Raw genomic sequence first — 16,425 nt, forward strand, 5'->3', positions numbered from 1 at the left:
AAGTTGTTTTCCTCCACCATCAATCTTCATTGTTATTTTTTGTCATGGTTGTTGAGCCTGTTTTTTAAGATGGGAAACACATTTCAGTGTAAAAATAACGAAAAGTGTTAGTTGCAACTTTTTAAATTTTTCATTGTACATATTTATGATAGTTTGTTGTGTTAACATGGATTATTTTGGGTTTATGATTGAAAGTTAGTCTTTTTGGTTTAGGATATGGTTGTTTTAGTGAAATTGTTTAAAATTTATTGAGTTTAGAGTGTATTTGTACAAGTTTAAAGTTTAAACGGGCCAATTTTGGCTTAGAAAAGTTCAACATATACATTAAAATTTGAAGAACATCCGGCGTACTTGTTGAACTTTCAATAGGGCTAAATGATATAGATTTATAAGCTAAGGGATTTTATTGTAATTTGCCTTAGCACACTAAATTATCCAATTTGGGGGTCTATATGCAAAGTTTGTAAGCTAGGGGGCTAAATAAATGTCTGGTACTTATGTATACATCTTTAGTGTGAAATTCCAAGTTTTTTTTTTTTTTTTTTTTTAAGTTTTGCTTGATTAGAGGCTTAATATAATATTTTGACACTAAGGGGGATAAATGAAGGATTTTAAACATTTAGAGGGGTTAGGAATAATTTATATTTTAGCATAAATCGCACTAGTAGCATGGAATTTCAAGAAATTTTTTTATTTTCTTTTTTTAATAACTTTACATTATTTGTTGAATTTGTACATTTTTGTGTCACTAAGCTTTTTTTTTTTTTTCAGTGTTTTTTAACCTAACGTAGCATATTGCTAGAAAGGGAAACCTAAGCAAGTGGATTAGAACTTGTCAACTTCTCGTCATTTTAGAGCACAAGTGGTGATGCAAGTTCAAAAGAAAATTATTAACGAAGTTCAAATAAGGTTGAACATATTAATGTTATTAAAAGAGATCAATAAAAGAATCTTGAATGAGGAGTTTTGGATGCCACTAAACTGGATCGACATTCGTTTTAATTGATACAAATGCGCTCTAATTACGGTATTGATATTCAACCACTAGACCAATATGTCAAGGTATATTTTGACTTCATTCGAAGAAGGGTTAAGGAATATATATTCTCCAAATAAATCGGCAATGATGTATTGTGATTTGATTAAGACTTTCCAATCCATGGCATAAGAGCATATTGATGATGACTCCTTGCATGTTGAGACCAAAATGGTCATCCATTTGCTATGTGGTCTTCTTCCTTGATATTCATTGTGTGATACTTAATTGCACGATGCAATTATGAATAATATGTTAATTTTTGAGTTCATTTAATTCTATAATGGGAATTGGATATACAAAGTGTTGAACAGAAAATATAACCACCATTAATATAGGTTCAGCTCATGTTTAAAATCCCTCAATTAAAATTTTGGATCCGCCATTGGTTGAGGTTAAGGGGCATCGGATCAGTCTCATGTGCTTAGATCAATCAAATGTTCCTTGTATATAAAAGGAGGATTAGTTTAGGAAAAACTCTGGGACTTGTTGGTTATTGAGCCCGGAATTTTCACTGAAGAGGGCTTCCCCAATGCCACCGGGAGGGAAGAATCGATTAAAGGGATGAGATCATCTGAATTCTGTTTGCACCCAGGTGGGAGTACCTTACTTCATGCCGGCTTTTTGATGTAATCCAAAGTCTCTGTATAGTTAACATTGAGCTTCCATTGGAAGGGATGGTGGATGATTCAAAATTCTCTGTTTTTTGTGGCAGTTGATGATGCATTGAAACCAAATTGGCTTCTGGGTCATCTTAAAAGTTTTTCCCGGGAGCAGAGAGACAATTTCCGCTGCAAAATGGCTGAAACTCAGTCCATTTTTGCCTTTGAAAATGGTCATCCTGGTGGGATTAGGCCAATTCCCCCAGATGGTGCAGTAAATCATGCTTGGAAAAAGGTCCACCAAAAGTGTGCCCATGATTAAGGAAGCTAATGTTCCAGAGAGGAGAAAACTGCCCGGTGTGTCTATTCCATTACGATGGCAAGTAATTCATAGTATTTTTTTGTGCAATTGAATCAGTTTTTACTTTCATTCCCATGTTTATACATGTTGAAATACAATTCAAACTTCTCTGGAAAAACAAAATGATATTCCTTGATTATATAATTCAGTTACAAAGTACCGATGCTCATCAACTATCCTGTTTCGACAGAAAGAGGGAAGCTTCAGTTTTACACCTTTCTTTGATAATTTTTCATCCTTACTGCTGTGTGTAAAGCAATGAAATCCTTCTCACTATCTACTGTACGAAGCCTTTTTTAGAAGCAACAAAGGGTAGCCAATGCCCCTTCTCCTGGAAGGAAACATCACAAACAACACACTAATCACAAACCCAACAATCAAAGGAACACTGTTGGTGATCTTCCTGGGCAATGCTGGATAGTAGCATGCCACAACATCACTATGTGATCCTGCAAAAGTAAGAAATGCAACCAATGAAAATAATGCATGGAAGAGATCAGCCCAACTCAGCCTATAATCAGATGGAATAAGTGGTTTCTTCCTGCTACCATTGAAAGTCCATATCCCTCTGAATGTGGCTATCCCATAGTACAACCTTCCGGTGGCTGTTCGAAAGCTGTCAGTGATTGTGAAGAATATGCAAGAGGCAGCCAGAAAAGCAATGAAGTAACCTGTCAACCAGCGGCTGAAATTGGTGCATTTGCCATCATTGGTTGTGAGAGGAGCAAGTATGGTGAAGGCAAGGATTGTAGCTGTAGGTAAGAGAACATTTAGCCGGGCAGTACCACTTAGGATGGCATTCATGACATATATGTATTGAGATTCATCGCCGTCATCGTCGTCATCTTGAAGGCGGTAATAATCATGGTTGCGTTCGCCATTCTCATTAAGTTCTTGGCAGACTGAGTTCTCCATCTCTGAACAAACTTTGGCTGCGGATTACAAAGTGCATATAAACTGTGAGCACATAAAGGAGAAGGGGATTCTTTTTTTAGGTGAGGAGGACAAGTAAATTATGTTCTGTTCCAATGTTCTAGCTACCATGTTTGATTGGCATTTGCTTCTGGTTTAAGTAAAGCATTTCCTTTTACAAATATTCTTTAGCGCTGGCCATGGCTGCAAATTGGTGAACTTTTGAAGCAGACAAAATATGCGCAGATTAAATACACAATTGAGCCTGATGCTAGGCAAATTCGATTATTCTCCTGTTGAAAGCTTTGCTCATTAATTCATACAAAACATGTTCAAGTAAGTATTTTAGAAGTATGACTGAAAATCTAGGAAGCACAGACAGGGAAATTATGAAACACCGAAACCGACACGGCAAAACCATACTTCTGAAAAACATTGAAAGGGAACTAAGGAAACGAATAAATATAAAAAATGTATAGAGTTTTATTTGTAAATATAAATTTTTAATAAATTTTTTAATAAAATAATGGAAACAAATATCACATTTTACTTTAAAGTAATGACAAAAAAATATCAATATAAGTATTGTTAGTGTCCCTTATAATTAGAGATGATAATAGGGAGGGGTGAGAAAGAGAATTCCTATACTTGTTCTTGTCTTTCTAGGAAATATCAATCTGTATTTTTGGTTGATTCTTTAACGAGGATGATAATAATTTTTTATCTCCTTCTTGCAAAGAAAATTTCTCTCCCCATTGTCTCTTCCTCTTCACGAGATAAAATCTTCTTCTTATACCCTCTAGTTATAATATAAATATATTGAATAATAAAATTAACTAAAATTAAAATCAACACATTATTTCAATTATCATAAATATCATATATTAATCATTTTAATATGTATCACAAAAACATAAATAAATTTAAAAAAAACATAAATGATTTAAAACTATAAGAATATATTAGTATTTTCAACAAATATATTAACATAAAAGGATAAAGATGAGGACGGGGACAAAGATGAGGGCAAGGCAACACAGGACAGGGACACATTTATCTTTGTTCCTAATTGTAAGGATATTTTTCGGCTCTATCTCTATCTTAATTTCTATCAAAAAATCTTCTCTTTGTTAAAATTGAAAAGGATTAAATATTTTAAATTTAGGTCAAAATTAGCATCTCCACTTATAATGCCTTCAAGCATGAACCCAAAAGGGTTCGGCAACAAGCCCGTCATAAAGAGAATCAAAAAACTCAAAAAGAAGAGTAAAACCACAAAACCCTTTCTCATAAAAGAGACTTCGAGAGAGAACTTGTAAGTGAAGAGACTGAAGTGAAACAATTAGATTAGTAATATTTAATATGTTGTGCTTTAATTTTCCCTTTCTTTTTTTTTTTTAAAGGAAGAAGCATGTTTCTAAACCAGAAGCGAGTTTCGGAAACTTTTTTTTTTTTTGTAGAAACTGCTGCAACACCTTTCGTAGAGATTTCGGAGCTTTTCTGTTTCCGAAATGTTTCAGAAACCTGGAAACTATGCCCACCCAACGTTTCCATGCATCATAGCTGAAAACCTTTAATATCTTTGCTATGATTCTGGTAAGTCTTGGCAAATGCAGAGAATGGTAAGTCAGCAATCACAATATAGATAACTTAATAGTTGTCAGCTATGTCATCATCATTGTTGCTCCATTGTCCCACATTACCATGCCAATAAAACCGCATACCTATTTTTGGTTTATAATTTGTATACATAATTAATATATTATTATATGATTAAATTATTTTAAATTAAAGATAAAATAACATTCAACTATATAATAACACATTCTCTATATGCATCAATTATGTATCAAAAGCGAATACACATAGCAACACTCTTACTACATTCTTGTGAAATAGGGAACTCAGTAAATTAAGCCATCTTTTGTACTTTCTGTTACCATATCTTGAAAGTAAGAACACCTTATATCACTGATCCTGTTTATGTAGTTTAAACTACATTTGGGATAGAACTTCAGCCCTTTCAATCTCAGTTGCATTGAATAAACACCTTTCACCAAACATCATTACAAGATGGAAACAAATTCTGATAAGAATTGGGAAAAAGAATAGCATCAAATGTAAAGAGCAGTGAATACCAGTACAAACTAGAAAATATTAATGGAATATAGCTGAAACTTTTCATTAACTCAAAGTAAACAGTCTTTCAAACACTGCAAGCTCTAAATTTTCCCGGCCAACTTCACCCAAAAAAAAAAACCTATTTTAAGCCGGACAAGGCAGACCTATAGATACACGGTAAACCCTTGAAATTTGCTAAAAATTGCAGAATGACAGGGTGGGGAATCGAAATTTTGACACTGAACTATTTACAGTAATTTACTCGTTGTAAAATGGTTGAACTAAATAAATGAATTTAGAAACAAGATACAAAAAATGCAGGAAGGAAAACCCTTTGGCTTCTTTCCATGTAGGTTACTGAGGAGAATTATCATCATCAGTGCCAGAGTTTACACAGGCTGCATGACTCTTCCAGCACCAATGATCTGGCACACTAAGGAAGTGTGTCGACATGAATTTTCTGAATCTCTTCTTGTAATCTATTGGAGAAATAACAGTAGGCAGCACGTTTTTAGGAACAAGAGAAGACTTAACCCAAGTTTCTAAGTGCTTGTCCCAGGTATACTGCCTAAGATAATCTATTATACCGCAAACAAGCTCTTGGTGCTCAGTATCTACCCCCACAAGTAAAGAATAATCCATCACATCTATCGACTGCAAAACAAAAGCAAATCAGTGAGTTAACGACCTATATTAGGAAATGTTTTGTGCATGAAATCAGAAAAAGAAACAATGTGAGATCTTGCGACTGACCAGGGCAATATTACCTGTAGCCAATTAATTCTAGGAAATGAATTACAGAACTCAATAAAAAGACCAAAAGAACAAAAGCAAGAAATTAAACTAGATAAAAAATAAAAATGTCATGATGTATGTTCATTCATTCAAATTAATAGTTCCCTTACAGTGAGGAAAGTTGTGTCATTCCAAACAGCTCGTTGCAAGATACGCTTCAAGTTATTACTAACATAAAGTGGAGAGGAATTCATATCCTTGACAAAATTCTGATCCAACAGAACATTCCCTGAACCATCAACAACTGAATTATATCGAGCATGCAGAGCCCCTTTCAGATCATACTGGCGAGTAATCTTTCGACCAAACATAAGATTCTCCATTACCATCAGATCATGTCTCATCTCTTTCCCACTTTTTGTCTGTCTTACAGTTACCTAGAAAGACATCAAGCATTCAGAAGGTTCAAAGAATAAAAAATATCACAAGGAAACTACCCCCAAAAAAAGAAAAAATCAATTTAACAAACCTGATAAATCCCAAGAACTTTTGCCAGGCAAGTTTGGTTTCCTAAATCAAATGACTCATTCATATACTTGAAGTAGTCCAGGGCAAACTTGTCAAATGAATCAAATTCAGTCTTCTTAATTTCCTTAATAATGAACCTGTCATCAAGTGTTTTGGCAAAGAAAGATTTGCTCTTCCCACCTTTGGCATCCCAGTTTTTACAACGACTGAGAGAATCTATATAATAAAGCTCAGATGGGCAGCATCGACTTCGTAGATCATGGAACTGGTTTGCATATAGACACTTGACAGAGTATTTAGCCTTTCCAAGAGTTTTTGCAACCCCAAGAGAAACCTCTGGACTAAGGACTTCAGAATCTGAATCTATAGACCCACTGATAGACCACCGAGGGCACTTTATGGTGGGAATCTGATTCAGGCTATGTAAGCATTCAGTTGTTTTGACAGCCATTTCGCTATATTTCCTATTATCTGCATCCTTTAATGCTGTTGATACAGGTACATCTTTCAACAAGGACAATGCACATGCTATAATGCTTGAGAGTTCACCCTCATAGTCTGACACCATATAATTATCTGTTCCCAGAGGGATGTGCAGCCTTGAGCCTTCCTCAGTTATTAGTTGATAGAGAGCACGCAAGTTTTCAAAAGTGTATCTGCTGACAGGTTCAAACTTTGGCATATAGCCCTTCTGAAGATCTCTCGTGTATATCTGTTGGAGTTCTAAAAATGGCATCCAGAACCATCCATTAACTTTTTCTAAGTTGGATAACCCCTCTACAATACAGTTTTCAGAAGTATTTGAATCAATTGTAGAGTGGTCATTTACAGTCTTTGCACAATTTGGAACGGTTCCAACCTTTTTAAAGTTTTCAGGGAAAGGAACTTTCTCTGATTGAAAATCATCATTCCCTGAATGATTTTGGGTAGAACCATTATTTCTTGCAGCCAAGTCATCACTGGTTAAACTGTTAGGTCTTAAACAACCAAGAGCTAGTGTACCAGCATAATCCGACAATTTAGGTGCCTTCTTATACATATCCTCCCAATCTTTGGATTCCATCAGAGGACCATCAATTGGAGTTTCCTTGACTACATCTTCGATTGCTTCAGCTGATAAATCCAATTTATCCTTCGAATTGCCACTACCATTGGAAAACTTGTCACCACTTCCAACATCATTTTCTGATCCCTCGTTTCCTATAGTAGGTCCCTCCATCTTTGACTTTGATTGCTCTTGCACCACTTTCTCAGTGGCACCAGTAGGAATAACCACTGTAGGATCAGGCAAGATAAGTGAATGCAGTCGCCTATCCCAAATGCATGATTCAAGCAGAATCTTCCATCGTAATCTGTTCAAACAGAGAACTTTATGGACAGTTTCATCTGGATTCCCATTCTTAGCAACAGCATTTTGAATATCTCCCTGTTATCACATTCCAACAAAAACCAAACCAAACCAAAGAGCAAAACCATTTTAGTTTTTTCTTGAATATAAGGAAAAAAGGACATTGTTGTATTTTAAACCATGGTACAATACAGTAAGGGCATAGCTGAATAATTTAAGCAATTTTCAATTTCTTTAAAGTTACAAGGAATGACAAATTCCTCAAGTAATCATCAATCCCAGTTTTATCTGCAAAGCAGTTCTTCCTATATTTATTTATTAATTTTTCTTTTACATTAAATAATCGCATTTAATCAGCACGAATTCTATGGCAAGGTTTCTAAATGACCAAGTTTTACCCATATTTCATGTAATAAAACTGAATCCTACCAAAATAAATGCTCATGATAAATGGATCAATAAAATTAAAAAAAAAAGTAAGTGCTTTCAAAGATGTCTATTGGTGAATATTTAAGTCAAAGGTTGGTCTGGCTGTGTGCAATACATTTTTTTGTAATACTTCTAAACAAAGGAAAAAGCAAGCTATAAAATTCCTCAGAGCCAGAATTCCATAAATGAGCACTGAGAGACTAACCTCAAACGCAGCATGTTCCCGCTTCAACATCTCTAATATAACAGAGAATTCTTTCAATGAGCCTTGGATGTTTAGCTTTGAGCCCATCAACCGAGATCCTATCTTCTTTAAAGAGCTTTCAACTTCCATAAATAGCAACATCCCTTTGGCATATAACTGAAGGTTGAAAAAAAACATTGCCAATTTCAAAATATACTATAAGCAGGTCTGAAGAGAGAGAGATAATATTTTCAAAACATTCAAGCATAATCAAATATCAAGAATAAAGGTAGATTAGCCACGTACATCACAAACTTCTTCATTGAGCCATTCCTTATTGACTGGATTGCTGAATTGCAGCTTCTGAGGTGGGACAGAAACAGTATAAGTTATGACAGGAGTGTACCTGAACATCGCAACCATTGGGCCCAATCTGGAGTTCAACAAAATGCCATAAATTACAAGTTAATCAAAAAGTAAAATATAATTATATGCAGAACTAATATGCAACACAAGGCTTCAACAGTAATAAATGTAAGAAGAAGCAAGATAATACATTTCACTAACAGTGAATCAATAAAGCACCGCATTAATTTCCCCATTGTAAAGAACTTTAAAATCCTAAACCATTCTGTTTACAGGCAATAATATAGGATAGTAAATTGAATCATTTGGTAAGTGAAATGCCACTGGAGTAAAGGCCATGGCCAATATGTTCTTTTTTTCGTTTAGAAAGAAACCCAAAAGCACAATAGATGTTTCATCGAATAAAGCATACATAGGAATCCATACCCGAAAAAGTAAAAGAAGTCTTTGCTCAAAGAATGTCCACAGCTTGATGCTTTATCAGATAAAGAATGGTGAGAAAAACTGAGTTCCAAAAACTTTCCAAATGACAGATTACAGGCAGCTGTGGAAATCAACACTCTCTTTGTTGATTTTGAAACACCATTCTTAGTTTTACATTTACCACAACAACTCCACATCCAAATTTTTCCTTCCACTTCTCCAGCCAAGCCCTTTCTATCAGGAAGCCGTTTCACTTGTATCTTAAGCTGGTTCCTATGATGTGCATAACAATAGAAGTGAGCTTCAGGCAATTCGCCACATGTGGCACAGTGGGTTCTCTGCACGATATTGCAGTTTGTATAAGTGTCCAGTACAAGTTGGTAGAACCTTAATCTTAAAACAATTTGGGAACATATACATCAGGCCATGTCACTCAACTAATCCTACTTGTGTGACAGTTTACTAAAAGTGTTAGCTATAACATATTCACAGTAGGAACACTTGACAAAATGAGAATATTGTCTTAAATAGAACAATAGTGATGAAACACCATTAAACTAGATAAATCACATCTAAAATGAAAACTACAGAAATATATATTCCTTAATAGAGGCATATCTGTGTAACCTGATTGAGTAAATTATCTTGAAGAAACTTCCCAAGAGGAATATCAAAATTCTTGTAGAACATGATGTGAGAAAAATGACTTTGCTCACATATAGAATCCCTGAAAGCATTCCAGCTGGACATCAAAACCAAAATACTCTGAGAATCCAATGCCACATTTGAATCCTCCTTAGTTTTCACTTCATCTTCGTCATTAGCATAATCTTTCCTAGTGTTCACAAAGGCCTTCTCTTCATTAGACATAGATGGTGATTGTCCATGTTCTTCAGATAATTTCTCTTCATCAGACATAGATGGTAAACGACCATGTTCTTCTGATAATTTATCTTTATCAGACATACTTTTAGTTTTCGTTTCATTCAGGTGTGAATCAACCATGTCTAAAACTGGAACCACTTCTGTGACCTTACCATTGAGAAACTTTCCACTAAAACCAAATAATGATGATAGGGACTGATATGAAGCAGCATTGGCAGGAGGGAAACTATCCCCTATGACTTTCTTTAGAGAGGCTGAGAGAAATGAGAACCCAGAAAATATGGCTGGGTTGTACGGCTCATAAAATAATACAGAATGTCCTTCTAATCCACCATTTGCATTGGTACTATCTTCATGAAACACATCTGAAATGGCAATATCAATTGAACATGACCCTGTTTCAACTGTGGTATCTTCAAGACAAGGTACTATAGATTTACCATCTTCTGAAACAGGGTACTTTTGATCTGTTGGCAAGACATCTGCTACATCACCAAAAGGAACGGTAGAAAACATTGCTCTCTGATCAACAAGGAAAGATGTCTCAAGAATTAAATGATAGGCTATGACAAAAGCACATTGTACCACATATTTAATCCTCTTCAATTCGTCACTGTTGCTTCCTTTCAACAAAACCTGCAACATTGTGTCATATATTCACTGAAGGAAGCACTTCATACGTTATAAGAGGAAAATAAAATTGTAAATGAAGAAAGCTGCTTCCACTAGCTACAGGCTTTTTTATAATTTCAAGGCTAAATTAATAAAAGAAATAATAGTAACTCTTTCAAGGACCAGAAAGGCTGATTGTAGAGAGAATCATAAAGTTAGGATTGATATCTAGGTTTGCTCACTTTCAAGTTTGATAATCAACTGAGATGCTTACTTATTTTGCATTTGCTTTTCTGAGAGGTCTCAAAATATAATACGTGAAAATAATAACATATTATTATGAGGATGAAGTCCTAAGATTTTGTTCTGGTTATCCACCATTGAACTAAGAGTGAAGAGATATGTCTCTTCAGTTCATTGGCAAGAATAGTTTCTTAACATATAAGATTTTGACAGGTTGTAATATACCAGTCAATTGATCAATGTTCTTCAAAATTCCAATGTTTGCATTTGCTAGGCAAATATGCTAATCCTAATTATGGCTAGAAATCTTACTTCTCTTTCCTGAATGAATGCTTGACTAATACTAACACTTTGTGCACAAAACTTTAAAGCATCCACTATTAGTATCCACTTGCATCAGTAATCTATGCCTGTACACTAGTAAAACTTTTTCTGTAGGCAAAAATTTGCAATCCAGAAAAAGCCAGCATCTCTTCAACCACTCAGATTAAAAATCTATAAATAAAAGAAAGTTAAAAACTCACTGTACAGCCCAGGTGTGTTGGGCAGCCCTCAATGAACAACAATGTTTTACTTGGCCGCTTTCCACTTTCAGTAAACCCAGCAAGTTCTTCTATGAATTTTTCAATGTGAAAAGAATCACAGTGCTTTAGCTTTGGACTCGTCAATGTCTCAGCTGATACAATTGGTGCACCAGTACAACGAGCAACTCGTTCTAGCCGATGGAGCTTCATGTCTAAGACCAACGTCATTCCTTTCGCAAGAATTGACTCTTGGATATCACGAGAAACTGTTTTTTCAACTAGAACCACATTTGGATTGCAGATTTCAATCATCTCCATCACAGATTTAACTTGACCCTTTTCCTGCTAGCAAGCAAGATTAGAACAAAATCATATACATTTATCACAAAAGATTGTGAGCATTCTCATGAAATTACCTGCTCCATTGTGTTAAATGATGACAACCCACTATGAGATTGACCAAGCACGCCCTGGACAAGCAACAACCTAGGCTTCTTGTACTTGGTTGGCATGTGCTTGTGAGCAGCATGCTTCTTAAAAACCGACCCTTTGATTACTTCACTGAAAAGCAAAATATTGACTCAGGATTCAAAATAAATCAGATTTATAATATGCAAACTATGCTGGAGGCTACTTGAGATTGCTGTTAATTTATATGATTCTTCACTACATTGAAACTGATGGGTAATAAAGAGCACAAGAACAGGTATAAAAAAAAATTTTGTAACAAGTTTCTTTTCTATACACCTATACAAGGAGAATAAACAAATATACTCAATGAATACTCATTGAGAGAAAAAGCATCAGTTTGTTCAACGTATTTACAGCTATTAATCTGTGGATGGAAAATGTATATAAAAGAAGTCATCAATTGTACTATAACCTGTATGAAAACAATGTAAAACCAAATTATTAAAAAAAAAAAAATTTCTTGACCTTATTCAGATATCTATTAGTTTTTCAAAGGAACATCTACATAAATAAATTGTTTCGTAATACCACCTTTGGCTCCGAGAACCAGTTGCAATGCATTTTACTTTTACGAAGTGATTTGGATCCCTTACTTTATCTATAGCATTGGGCTTCAAAGAGGAAGCAGCTTCCCATGATAACGAGGTAACTATATTCACCCAACTTTCTCCATCTTTTATACAAGAGGAAATGCCAACAGATTTGAGAAGTTGATTCACTATGTCCTTGAACTTACCACTCATCACTGCTTCCATTGCTCTCTGTTTTTTCTCTTTGAACTTATATTTCCCGCTGCCTTCATCTCTGAGGTCACTCAAAGAACTTGGCTTACCCCACTTTGTGCCATCACCACATTCATCATCATCATCATCATAACCCACAACACCCTCAATGTCATCCTCTGGGTCTTCTGCTTCTGGAGGTTCCCAAATATTGGCAGCCATTTCTTGTTCACATGCATTATTGTGGGATCTACTAATAATTTCACAAACATTAACCTTTAATTCTTGAACTTTGCTAGCTGACAATATTTCAACATCTATCATTATGTCATTATCATAGCCACTACTGCCATCTTTTAAACTGCCACATGTCATATTATTTGATCTATCATGTCCATTCACTGGACCTTCTAAGCATGAGCTTTGCATCTGGCTACTCACCCTAAAACTAGGATCCTCTTTATTAATGTTCGTTGCAGCTTTCCCTTGTACACTCCTAACAAAAGTCATACAGACCTTCAATTATTCCAAAAGCTTGAAAAAATGGTATATCAACAAGGCAATTGAAAAACAGAGGCACTTACCGGTCATACAAGTTTCCATCAATTGAAAAATCACCTGAAAGTGCAGAGGATAAAATAAAGTATTAGACTACAATGACATGATCAAAGCTTTATTACCACGTTAATCTAATTTCTTGGAGAAACATGAATAAAAACTTACTGCAGCTTGAGAAAGAGAGATCAATGCTTGATAAAGAAGTCATCGGACTAATCAGTGGTGTTGATAAGGGACTCAAATTATCCTGCTTCATGTATTCTTTTAAATGCTTCTCCCTACAGACTCTACAGGACCAAATAGGGTCTTCACAATTTAATCTCAAAGAATTTCCATTCTCCTGTTTCCTCTGCTCCTCCCTTTCCCTTCTCAGTTCAGCACCACAATATTGGCACATACTACAGATACGATGCAAATATCCTCCAAGTAGTCACTTTTATAAGCCTCCAACCTTTATCACCTAATTGGTAAAAGTAAAATATTTAAAATTAATACAAAAACATATCCAAGCATTGAACAAAAATCAAAAAACCATTTACTCTGAATGAAAAACCACTTGACAACAGAGATACACACTGAAGGAAAGAAATGATAGTTAAGAAAGATGATTACATAACAAACAAATAGTAAATCGGTTTTTCAGAAACCCAGAGAATTCTCACAGTCTGCAAGTCAAATTTTCATTAGCAATCTAGTCTCCACATTCTCAAAACCCAGTATCAGTAAACTAACCTATGGAAAATATTAGAAAATCCCAGCAATCAAAAAAAAAAAAAAAAGACATACATTCTTTTCAACCGCACCAAAAATCCTGCCCAGCCAAAAAATTAGATAACCGTTATCTAATGGCCATCATCTAAGATAAAACATGGTCTATACTTCATTAAATAAACTCCACAAATCCTTCTAGATGATTTAAAATTTGATAAAATTGATGACAATCCTAATGAAATCTGATGGCATCATAAAAAAAATAAATAAGAAAAAAGATCAGAAGTTGAACAACAGAAGAAGTAAACCAAGGCTGACAAACTCGAATTTGTGTAAAACCCAGATCATTACCCACTTAACCACTGAATAACAGAGCGGAAAAAATTACTTTCAAGTAGAAATAAATACATAAAGATCAGAACATGCTTATTCTCTAACTGTAACACAGACTTGATCAAATTCAACGGAAAAAAATATTTAAAAAGAAAAATCAACGAATTACACGTAAGGACATACATATAAATTTATTCAGAAAATATTTTTAAAAAGAGTCAAGTTATATGATTCAAAAAGAAAAGAGAAAGAAAATCGCTACCTTTAAAATCATAAAGAATAGAATGTAATAGCAAAAGAACAAAAATATGAAAAAGAAAAAACACCGTCATCCCACTTTATATTTACACTTAATTGGTCTACAAACAAGGAAACAAAATCTTCAAGTGAATATCCTGAATCCAAAATGACCACCAAATCAAAATCCTGAAAACTCATTAAAATTTTATTTTTTAAAAAAATATATTACACTTACCAATTTACAACCGCTAACCAAAAAAATAAATAAATACACAAAATGCAAATAAAAGCATAACTTACTCACAAAGCAATACATAGAACAAAGATTTTGCAGCTTGCTCTGTCATCAAACTCAATCCCAAACATAATGAAAACAATTCAAAGACACCATTTTGCTATTGTTTTCTGAAAACAAACGTATTTCTTTCAATGCTTCGAGAAACAAAAGCAGTCCAACAAGTGTAGAAACCAATACAAGAAGAACGGAGAAGAAGAAGATGACTTAAATCCAGAATTACAAGAAAGGTATTTAAAAGTACTTCACTGTTCTGTTTTGACAATTTTTTTTTAAAGTTTTGTAGAAAAAACAATAATAATACGCTGCCTGTTCTGCCATAAACATACAGGAATGCTTTATTTGCAATTATGCCCCTATTTTTATCTAATATTACTTCATAGCTCTTGACACCTGGTTAGTAAGAGTGGACCATTACTCTCATCATTTATTTTTTATAATTAATATTATTTTTTATTTATCAAATAATAAAAAAATTTAATAATTTTTAATATAATAAATAATATGATCATCATATTTAACTTACATATTAAAATTTTACTCATATAATCCTAATTTAATAAATAAAAATGCTTTCGTTTTAAATTAATACAATAATTAACATGGTAAATATTTTAATATAATTATATTCAATAATTTTTAAGATATTTATATAAAATAATATTTTAATATTCTTTTATTATATCAAACTAAATAAAATAATTATTTATATTTATTAATTTTTATCAAATATAATAGTAATAATTTAAATTTAATAATTTTTTAAATAATTTATTTTTATGATATTTTTTATTTTTATAATAAAAAATTAATCCAACCAAACGTATACTTAAAATAAAAATAAATGAAGGAGAGCGGAGAGTAATTACATGGATGAATGACAGTAAACTTGGAGAAAGGGATGTCGGTGGTGAAGTATTGAAATTTAGGTTAAGTGCGTTTAACTTTAATTAAACTTGGATTAATGGTAATTAAAAGTCAGGATTAGTTTAACTTTGACAAGTAATTTAATTATATAATTTAAAAAATAAATATTAAAAAATTCCCAAATTGGATTATTTAATAATTTTAAACAGAAGTCAAGAAAAACCCGAAAAGGACGCATGGAAAACGTAATTCAGTCATTGGATTAAGAAGACATTTTGCGCCTTTCTTTCTACGTACATTCCAACATTTATTTCCTTATGCGGATTTTTCGTGTAATCAACGGGCACCCTAAAAGTATTGCTTTTTTGCAATTTAATCCCTATCTGCCAGCTGGCATCCTAATCCATATATATATATATATATGCCAAAAAGCCTCAAAATAAAAAGCACTTCCTGAAGCTGCATTTTGATAAAGCACTTTTGTTTCCTCCTAATTCCCATGTTTTCCATTCAATGTTTCCCCTGTTGGGGTTCTTTCTACAGTTTGGTTTTTCGATGATTTCTTTACGTTAAGAAATATGAATTATTATAGAATTTGTTGTTTATCATCAAACATCACTTTGTAATATTTATTTTCAAACATTATCTCAACTGTCTCTCATAGAATATTTACCCATTAATTGATTAAAAATTCAACATAAAACTAAAAATATGTTTATTGTTATTGAAAACCATCATAATATTTTCATAAATGAATATATGCTGACATGGCAGATTATGGCCGAACATGGGTAATTTTGGAAATGAGGTGGCAGATTTTTTTATGCTGATGTGGTCATTTTACTGTATTGAAGTGATAGAATGACATGGGTGATAAACGATATGAAAATAGTTCAAATTTATGCTAACAAATAAATAA

At 33.5% G+C, this 16,425-nt stretch overlaps 2 protein-coding genes across 4 annotated transcripts; both read right to left on the reverse strand.

The window, feature by feature from the left end:
- Window positions 1-2,034: 2,034 nt before the first annotated feature.
- LOC123203684 (protein DMP2-like) lies at window positions 2,035-3,007 on the reverse strand. Its single transcript, XM_044620129.1, has one exon. The coding sequence runs from the start codon at window positions 2,912-2,914 to the stop codon at window positions 2,273-2,275; it is 642 nt and encodes a 213-aa protein (XP_044476064.1). The 5' UTR covers window positions 2,915-3,007; the 3' UTR covers window positions 2,035-2,272.
- Window positions 3,008-5,066: 2,059 nt separating this feature from the next.
- LOC123203501 (putative 1-phosphatidylinositol-3-phosphate 5-kinase FAB1D) lies at window positions 5,067-14,911 on the reverse strand. 3 transcript variants are annotated; one of them, XM_044619857.1, is made up of 14 exons: window positions 14,645-14,911; window positions 13,226-13,520; window positions 13,087-13,120; window positions 12,312-12,998; window positions 11,726-11,870; window positions 11,310-11,651; window positions 10,371-10,566; window positions 9,673-10,295; window positions 9,049-9,383; window positions 8,563-8,689; window positions 8,278-8,433; window positions 6,297-7,721; window positions 5,938-6,204; window positions 5,067-5,686 (listed from the first exon to the last, which is right to left on the reverse strand). In XM_044619857.1, the coding sequence occupies exons 2-14, from the start codon at window positions 13,455-13,457 to the stop codon at window positions 5,387-5,389; spliced, it is 4,869 nt and encodes a 1,622-aa protein (XP_044475792.1). In that variant the 5' UTR covers window positions 13,458-13,520; window positions 14,645-14,911; the 3' UTR covers window positions 5,067-5,386. The 3 variants fall into 3 exon arrangements, with proteins under 3 accessions (XP_044475792.1, XP_044475791.1, XP_044475790.1); XM_044619856.1 differs by having other exon boundaries at window positions 9,673-10,566; window positions 14,649-14,911; XM_044619855.1 differs by having other exon boundaries at window positions 9,673-10,566.
- Between the last annotated feature and the right edge of the window lie 1,514 nt (window positions 14,912-16,425).

Source organism: Mangifera indica, chromosome 19 (genome assembly GCF_011075055.1).
Source record: "Mangifera indica cultivar Alphonso chromosome 19, CATAS_Mindica_2.1, whole genome shotgun sequence".
In the NCBI taxonomy this organism is placed as follows: Eukaryota; Viridiplantae; Streptophyta; class Magnoliopsida; order Sapindales; family Anacardiaceae; genus Mangifera; species Mangifera indica.